General features: G+C 45.2%; 1 protein-coding gene across 1 annotated transcript in view; it reads right to left on the reverse strand.

The window, feature by feature from the left end:
* Positions 1-9,356, reverse strand: part of LOC122397691 — a 475,319-nt gene extending 465,963 nt beyond the window's left edge. Inside the window, exon 1 of the mRNA XM_043397029.1 lies at positions 6,246-9,356. Coding sequence (XP_043252964.1) covers positions 6,246-9,356 — 3,111 coding nt within the window. The remainder of the gene's footprint in view (positions 1-6,245) is intronic.
* Positions 9,357-9,768: the final 412 nt, after the last annotated feature.

Raw genomic sequence — 9,768 nt, forward strand, 5'->3', positions numbered from 1 at the left:
CGCTGTATTTCTTTATCGAATTCTCTTTTCAACGAAATTTATAGATGTTTGCTTATTATTGTGTTTTTCCACTTGTTCGCGAGTAAAGGAAAGTGGTAAAGTCTCTGTAGAATTAATTGTATTTTCAAACAGGAAGCAACGTACGTATCTAGCAAAATCAATTAAATGCCCACGAAGTTATTGTATCACGTTCACGAATTATATTTTCTATCATAACTGCTCTAACAGATTCTAAAAACATTCTGAAATTGTATCTCGCAGCTGAATCGAATCATGCGCAGTTTATCGATTACCGATCCTCCGACGTACGTGCCTGGATTTCTATTAAAGGTATCTCGCTTCTTAAGTGAAACGTTCTACTATGAATGCATTGGAAGGAGCATTTTCTTCTGCTCGAAGAAATGCAAAAATATAACCTGAACGAACGTGTTTTCGATCGATACGTCGCCTTATTTAATATTCTTCGTTTTTCCACTTGGCCAATAAATGACGAACGAAGCCTTAAAAATAGTTTATCAACCACATAAACGTTTCCATGAACGATCTACAAAAATATTCATTTTTTCTTTTTGAAATTAAAAATTACGAAAAATATGTCTTCAGCGAAGGGGAAAATATTTCTAACGTATTTTGCCATTTTCCTCGAGACAGTGTCATTGGATTCCCTCGCTCCGATCAATGCCAAACTATATTTAATTTCATAATCCGCTCGCCGACAATACCCTTCGTTTGCAGGAACCGCAATCTTGTTCTTCGCGACGTGTACCGAATGGAAATAACCATAACCGAGATTAATTGAAAGATTACGAAGTCTTCGAAGGGTACGAAGAGGAAGAGTGGATTGCACCAGCGAGGTAGCTATGTATGCTTTGTTGAAACAGATGTTGAGTGTATTTCAGAATTACATAAATGTTGATTCACGTGATTGAGTTCTGGGACGATGGATCTAACCACCAACCATGTTTTCGTCGCGCAAAGAATTTTGTAATAGGACTCGGTTCCTGCAAAATTCTTTCCAATCTGTCGAGCATTAATAAATCGTGTCATAGAAGATATGCAATAGTTGAGAGTTTGACAAACAAAGATCCTATTTAGATAATATTTTTGCATGAAGTAATTTATGGTCAACGGTACCAGACTCCTGAGAAGTTTTTACTGAAAAAATTCGATTACTATAAATCTTTAATTGCGGAAAACATTCCTTATTTTTTTCACCTCGCAGTTATTTTGGTCTCAACCTCCAGATTCCCAGTACGTGCAAAAATAATTCCTATATAATCGAGCTCGATCGGATAACAGTAAAGCCCGAAGTTTAATGCGGAAAACTGCATTCGCTCTGCCGCTCCGCCAATTGGCACAACAATATTGTCCATTTACATGGCTATTATTTGTTTTTATTTACTAATACGCAGTCGACTTTTTAATACCTTTTCAAACGAAGGGCGTGTTCGATTCCAATAGCTTTTGCAACCATTCTACCCGAGAGATTTTGATCAAACTTGCGCAGGGTTGTAACGCGACCAAAAATAAGGGATGCACGTCTCTGTCGTAACTCAGCATTAAGGGGTGAAACTACCCTCAAAAGTTCAGCCATCTGATGCTATTTTTAAAACTATCGGATATTCAAGGGAGTCTTCCAAGCAAACTTTATATGGCTTTTAGTGAATAATAATACTGTGCAGACATCGGTAAAAAAGTAAATAAGAAAATCAAAAAATTATTTACGAACTTTCATCGAGTAGATAACATAATTTCCGGTATTATTGGAATTTAAATTATTTTTTTTTATTCTTTAAAATAAATAAGTAAACATATTAGGTCGGAAACTAAATTTAAATAGAATAGTACAAAGATGTTTCTTGCGATATTTGATTCACGGTTTCGCTGCTACTCTCAGCGAACTTTGTCTACGATTTAATGAGACACGATCAAAGGGGTCTCGATCAGATTACGCAAAGTTGCGGCGAACGAAATGAAGCGCGATGGAACAAAATATATTTAAACGCGTAATTGCAGTTATAAATCAGCGAATCGTGTTTGAAGAGGATCAGGAAAGATTTCCAGGCAACGCGGTGTGTCGTTTTACGTGATTGCGACCGCTGTTTCGCGTTTTCCGCTCGGCGGTGGCTCCTCATCCCTTTATTATTCTCGTTTTTCCGCGGACCGGCCGCAAATTCAACCGGCTGTTTTATCTGCAGTTATAGAAGCCATACGGCCGTGCCAAATCTGATTAACTCGTCGCTGCTCGTCGTTTCGTGCAGCACGATTTTTAGTGGGACATGCAAACACACGGTCCAGCCATCGTCAAAGACATCCAACCTAGCTAGAGGCTGCCGTCTATTGTTACCTCGGACTTTTGTGGACCGTAGAACGGATTGTTTTCGGCCTCACCGGCGACAGTTTTCATTTTGCCATTCAGGAAAACGCTGAAAGTTTTTGTTACACCTTCGTGTTGTCCCAAAGTATTCGCCAACGAATGGCGGTGACTTAAAACCGACGCGGAAAGCACTTTACGAATACGTTCTCGAACGGTGAATATCGTGGACCGATAGTTATTGCCGATGGATCGGTAACATTTTACCCAAACGCGAATAGAATTTCTATTTAACTAAATTTAACAAATTCAGTTTTCTTTTTAGCTGACACTAGTATCATTGTCTTAAGATATTGATGCGTGTTGTACACAGTTGAACGCGATAGTATATGCGGCAGGGAGCCATTAGTTTCAATTTGCAAATATAATTCCGGGAGACGTGAGGTAGTCAAGCTCGAGTTCCATGAAAATAACAGGATCTCGTGAATTTATAGAACGCAAGTAGAAACACGGTTGCATAAGTCGAAGGATATCAAATGACATTAACTGCATTGGAGAAGAATATTCTTTTATGTTTGCGAACGTTGAATCGTATAAACTTCGTAGTAATTAAATTAGAAATACCGTGTACAGAAAGTATATCTTTAAATGAAATAATCTCTGAGTAAGGAAGCTTATTACAAAAGCTTTCTTCTTTCACTCGTGGTTTTCTTTCATTACTTAACGAGGATGCTATTTTATCCCAATGTTCCGTGTCACGAATTTTATCAAAATCGCGTGGTTGCTTATCATTCGTACGTTTCAACTTCTCGATGGGCCGCGGTGTCTCCAACACGAGAAACAGCTATCTACGTCAATGATTAAAACGAATCCGTATAAATGGAGGAAGCGACTTTTGAAAAGCGCGTCCTCTTTCTGTTGACGCTTTCAAAGCATCGACCGGGGTTGATACGATCGAGAAATGGATGCATTCACGGCAGCCGCGGTGTTTTATTCGTTTTCTACCCCGAAAAGCCGGAAATACGTACGACTCGAGCCGAAGGAGAAGAAATAGGCGGACAGAAGCGACACTAGCCAAATAAGTCAATAGCTCGACACGTTCGAATGGCTTTCGGCAATTCGCTCGTCGAATCCATTTCGATAGAATGAAAATATATGAACAGGGCCAAAAGCGTCTTAAAAGGTGTTCACCTGGAGCATTATATCCGTGAAATTGTTCCCCCGTTACGATAAATCTCTTAAAAAGACCGATTTACCGAACGTTTGCTTGGAAGTATCGCTTAGAAAGCTTGCATTCTTCGAAATACTCGACACGTCGAATAGCTTCTAGATACAATGATTGCCCATCATTGTTATTCAATTTGCTTATTCTCATATTCCATTGTTAAAATTTATCCTGGAACGGATCGAATCAAACCTGTCAAATACATATTCCACTATTTGAATATACGTAACGTAGGTGTTAAACAATTCCGTCCACAGAACTGTATTTAACCAAGCGATTATTTCCAGGAACTCGACATTCCATCCTTCAGGCATGGGTGCGCGTCCATTAATATTGTAGAATTGTGTCACCAGGACTACTTGTTTCATTTTCCGCGCTTACACTGCTAAGCACGCAGGCGAGTGTTGGAAGAACGAGACATTAATTACATTAGAATGAAACGCGCTTGGTTGCCTAGACACTTGGCCTAGCAAGAATCCTCTAGCGGGTAAACGAGCCAGCAGAACCTGGTCAGAAACGGGGCATTCTCTTAACCTTTGTATTGTTGGTGGTATTATAAAGGGTTGCGACAAATTGCCTAGAAGAGAAAATCTTTTCTCTCGGCCGGCTGAAAGCTTTGCACCTTTGACGACCATTACGCCGGGTGTTTACTTTCGCTATCGAATTACTTTCACCGCGAACGAAAATTGATATAACTAATGGAAATAATTTTTAAATTCTGCATTTTTTAATTCACCTGAAATATTTACAAAAACATCGATTTTTGAATCGCAGATTTAAGTATTTTTTTTTTTTGTTTGAACTAGCAGCTTTCGTTCGTTTTACGGTTTAGTCTTCGTAGAGCAATGGCTCTAATTGACCCGGCTCGAAAAAGAGTTTTACAAACTGTAAAAATACTTCTACCGTCTGTGGGTCTCTCGCGAAACTTCGATGGACCATTTAATTAGATAGAAACGAGAAAAATGGAGCACTTTGTGCCACGGCAAATCACTTTCGGGTCAGAAGAATCGCGACGCGGGCGGAAACACGAAATCCTTTTACAGTTTCACCGTTCCTTCGATTTAAATCCTTTATACGTTTCGTTCGATGGTTTTGTTTGCACGTATTATCGTTACCGCGACGGAGGGGAAAAATGGGACATTACTGAATTGTATCAAAGAGACTCTCGGAGAGAATCCACCGTCGGGCTGGTTGGGTAACGCACCGTGGTCGGAAATGCGAATTCTCTTTACTTCACCATTGTCCACCGTGCTATGATGGGGGTATATTTGCTCTTCTGAGAAAGTAAACTCCCGGAGCTTTTCATACGCGCGCGACTCGAAGCGCTAACCCAATTTTGCCGGGACGACGCCAGCGGAGGTTCGGCAGCTACGTATTCGCAGAGAGAGCCGGTTATTTGCCTTTCTGCACGGCTCTGCGCGGTACCGTCTTTTATGCAAAATATTGGAAAAGATTGGAAACGTCTGTCTTGGATGGAAGCGTCGCTGATAGTTAACATAATATCATTCCGCCAGGAAATCCGCGCGGTAGCTTAAAAATATTTTTCTGCCGGCTTCCCACCGCGCTCGGGAACATCTCTGAATTTTTAAGAACGACAAAAGATGTCTGGGAAATACATTGCCGTGGGAAGCGATTAGAGAGTGCTTCCTTTAACGCGTGCATCTCAACTATCTCCGTTTGAAACGCTTCGTTTAATACCATTTGTACAGAATATTCTATAATTCAACCACGTCACGAACATTTTACCAAACAAGAAAGTTGTATCTTTGCTTACAATTATCAACATACATTTTTACACAAAGCGGCGAAGGACATACAAAAAGATACGTTCTCGAACGAGGTACGAAGAACGCCCCCGCAATATGATGTTCGAACAATCGTATAGTCACGAAATCTGGGATTTGCGATTCGAAACACGTGACGCCCGAGCGTGTAACGTCGTTTCCAGATGACGGCGGGACATTTAATTTTATAGCACGAACAGAATCGTCTAGACGGAAAGGCCGACCGTGGAAGTGGAACGAAAGGTACACAGAGCTAGTAAAGAAGTTTTCAAAGACAACATCGAGTCTGATATATAACGAATTCATTCCACTCCGATGCCGCGGCAAAAACTGCAAGTGGAGATCTCTTCACCGATCCGCCATTCTGTCTTCGTCTCACGTTCTTTGGCCGCTCTAGCGTCCGGGAAACGTGAAAGAACTCTCTCGTGAATCATTCGTCCAAGGTTCGCGAGATTATAATTTTATAAAGAATTATTGGCAACCGAGGAGCGTACTTTGATCGTTCAAGTGTTCCCTATTACGGATCTTGCATTCTGTTTTGCAACCATTAGCTCGCTTTTGTCTTGGTACCGGGCACGCTGCTCGAGATAAAACAAGGTTTATGAAATCCACGAAACAAAAGGTTCGTTCGTTTAGTTAGAAGATTGTTCGCTGGCACATTGCATTCAAACTTCCCTGATGAAAACAAACGATTTTTTGCTCGATTTTTCAAAACTTTGCTCGACCGCGACAGCAGTAGAAGAAGGTACTCTTGATAATTTCGTGTACGTTCTAAAAATCAAAAGAAGTAATTGCTAAGTAAAGATATAAGAAAATATTTGTAATATTTGTAGATCACTCTGTAGAAATCGCTACGTCACGAGTAAGCATGCTTCTAAATCGTGCAAAACTCAAACGCATGACAGTTCTCTGTAGTCCTTACCTCTGATTCCGGCGACTGAACGATCAGGGACGTTCTCGGTGGTTTTTCGGGCGGTACTTTCTTCAAGGTACCCGTGAACGAAGTGGTGGAAGCACCGCCGGGCGAGGCTGAAGCGCCCTCGTGGCCGTCGATCTGACATTGAAGCCGATGGAACTGCGTGAACGAAGCGCGCGATGTGTCAGCGCGTTCGAATTGCGGGAGACACGGCAATGGCATCTGTGACATGTTCGGTATCTGAATAGAATTCGGGTCGCCTGTATCGTGTTGAAGCCTCGGCGACAGCTTCTCGCGGACAGACGATTGGCAGGATTGATGATTAGAGTTCTGTGAATAGGAAGCAGTCAATAATGTTTGATGATGACTGTGCGACGGATGCTGGCTTTGCGACGGGCAAGTCTTATCGGTCTGTTCCTGGTGGTTAGGTAGAGAATTCGATTGAACCTGATGGATCTCGTTCCCGATCGCGTACTGCTGAAAATCCGTGGATCTTTGCAATTTATCGCACAGCTGATTCTGCACCTGTATGCTCTGCAGACGCGCCTGAAAGTCGTTCTGTTGGTGTTGAAACTGCGCCACCTTGTCGAGTATTTGATTCTGATTCTGAAGACACTGCAACTTCGCTTGTAAATCGCTCTGCTGACGTTCGAACTGGCTGAGCTTCTCTGAGATCAAATCGAGGCTACGTTGATTCTGTAATTGTTGCTGCTGCGCTTGCAGGGAATCCGGTTTGTCGTTCTGCGCGTCTAGCTGACTCTGTAGATTGTCCGTTTGGCTTTTGCTGTGAGTCAGTAGATTGCTCGAATGATTGTAACTTTTGCGATGGCTGTGTATTATGTGATCGACTTGATCGATCGGTTTGTTCAGATTCGCATCGCCGAAATCTGTCACTACCGTCAGCACCGTCTTGGTGTCTAACTTCGCCTCGCTGAGGGCCGGATACTGATGACATATGTTCGGACTGGCTCTCTGCGAAGGAACGGTGCTGACCGTGGGTCCAAGGTTGGCCACCGAGCCGCTAATCGGCTGATCGTCGAACTCCTTCCTCGAGAGTTCCATGTGCTTCGTCAAATCGGCGCTCACGTGACGCAGATGACGACGCTGTTCCATTATCGTGCTCTGACTGATGTTGGGAAGCGGTTGGAAAGCCGACTGCGTCATTCTCGTCTCCTTTCGTTCCTCCGTCTGATGCAAGGGCCGTGAATCTCTTCTTTCCTCGGACTGATTTCTGGAACGCGGGCTCGTGGAGAGCATCTGATTCTGCATCATGCTCTTCTCGTGCTCCTGACGTTGCCTCTGCTCGGCCCATATCGCTAGCTCCTGCCTCGTCTTTTCGAAATTCTGGTTCACAAACGACGGGCTCTTTTGGCCGGCGCGATCCGCCGACGCTTCCCGGATCGGCACGAACGGCATCGGCGATCTTCTAACGTCCTCCATTCTCTTCGCTTCTATAGTCATAGGCGATCTCCTGTGCTCGTCGAAGTAATCGGACCGTCTGTTTTCTTGCGGCAACGCCGCTCTTTGATTAGGGCTGACGTTACCCCATTCTGGCTTCCTATCAGCCCCTATGCTCTTCCTATTTTCCTGTCTCGTATCAAAAGCCATCGGTGATACTCTTAAGCTCGTATCCAATCGCCTTTGATCAGGCGGGTACACTTGATTGGCTTCGACTCGTTTCGGATCCACCATGGTACCGGTCTTCCTGGCCGGTATCAATATTTCCTGATTCGTATCGCCCGGGAACGTGAAAGTAATCGTGTCGTTTCGCCGCGGGAAGCTCGACGTCACGTCGATGGAAATAGATTTTCTGTGTTCGGGTCTGGCCACGTACAGCCCGCACTCGGTGGCCACGGCCTCGCAAATTTTTTCCCGCCCCGGCGGATCCCCGTTCGTGTCCACGTACAGGCCATCTTGCCTCGTTCGTGGAGTCTGATTGATGGTCGTCAGGTATCGTCTCTCTTGGCCGTCGGCGATTATCTGCGCGCCTTGCACGATGATCGCCCCATCGCTACGGTGTATCTGATCCTGCGGAGGGTTCTGATTAGGATCGTACTTCGGCTTCTGCATGCCCGGTACGTCGACGCTCGCTGACTTCCTGTGACCGGTGTCGTGGGTGATCTTCGAGTTGCCGCGCGGAGGAACCATGGGTTTCGGTCCGCGACTCGGCCTCTCGGTCGCTGCGATGGCGATGCCGTGGGCCACGTTCTGGGCGATCGGTTGGATGATCGGTTGCGTTTGGTATTGGGCCAAGTCTTGGGAGAATCTCTGCGGGTTCGGCGACTGCTGGCCGAACTGTTGCGCGGGATACATCCCTGCGTGCGGAGTGTAGGGAACCGCGTTCATCACCGTTTGAGGATATTGGCTGTAGGAGTATTGAGGCTGCGTGCCGAATTGAGCGTAGCTTGGTGGCTGAGGCACCACGACTCCCGAGAAGTATGGCGGCTGGGGACTGGCTGACTGAGAGGGTATATGGGATCCGTGTTGAACCGTCACGTACTGACCTTGACCAGCGAACACTGGATTCGTTGCGCCTCCTTGATACAATGCCGGATCTCTGTACGTGACGTCTCTGGTCACGTAACCAGCCCTATCGGTGTACTGCGCTTGCGGAGGGTACATTTGCGGTCTTATCTCGAACTGATTTCGTATCTGGGTGTACTGGGTTTGATCGTAATCCGGCACAAACTGAGGGTGCGTTTGGACCAGCAGGGTCTGAGTGCTGGGTTGAGAAACGTGTTGCGTCTTCTCGATGGCCGGTTTCTCTTGGGTGTTGTATTGTTGGGGCGGGAGTTGTCCGGTCGGAGGATGCCTGTCTTCCGGGAGACCTACCACGGATTGCCTTCTGCCACCCGGATATTGACTAGTCTGTTGAGTCTGTTGGTGTTGTTGATCCTGATTCTTCCCGGTCGTTTGATTCGGTTGAGTCTTCTCTTGGACGAATCTGTCGTACTCGATGGTTCGGTTCTCGAAGCCATTCGACAGATCCTGCTTCGCGTTGTCGGCTGGCGGCTCCGCCCGGCCGTTCTGACACGTCGTCTGTTGATTTTCCATCGTCTGACCGGCTTGGTTCTGCTCCTGGCTATCGTTCGCGCCACCCGACCCGGACTGCGACATGTTGGCGGCCCCCACCGACGGTCGTCCGCCGATGTAGCCGAGAATTCGCCCCAATCCACACACCGTGACGACTTACCGAGCAACTCTCCGTTGGAAATTTAGATCCTCGCTCGAACGCAATCGTCGCGGATCGCGTTATTGTGCCTCGTGGATTTCGCTAGGTCGACTCGAGGCATGTAAACGCCGATATCGTCTTGTCTGTCTTCGCGTCGATCTTCTAGAGTTTATAAAGTTTCTTCCTCGGTTTAAATTTTCTTTGTACAAAGTGGATATAAATATCGACGAAATTCCATTAAAATCGCTAGCTGGACAGCTTAATTTTATTAATAAATTCTTTTCGCCGGTGTTTCACCGCGTCTCTCTTTCGCAACTGTCGTGTTTGCTTCGTTAATAAATTGCAAATTTAGCGAAT

Source organism: Colletes gigas, unplaced genomic scaffold, assembly GCF_013123115.1.
Source record: "Colletes gigas isolate AHSC1104 unplaced genomic scaffold, ASM1312311v1 Colletes_gigas_Sc00001, whole genome shotgun sequence".
Taxonomy (NCBI): Eukaryota; Metazoa; Arthropoda; class Insecta; order Hymenoptera; family Colletidae; genus Colletes; species Colletes gigas.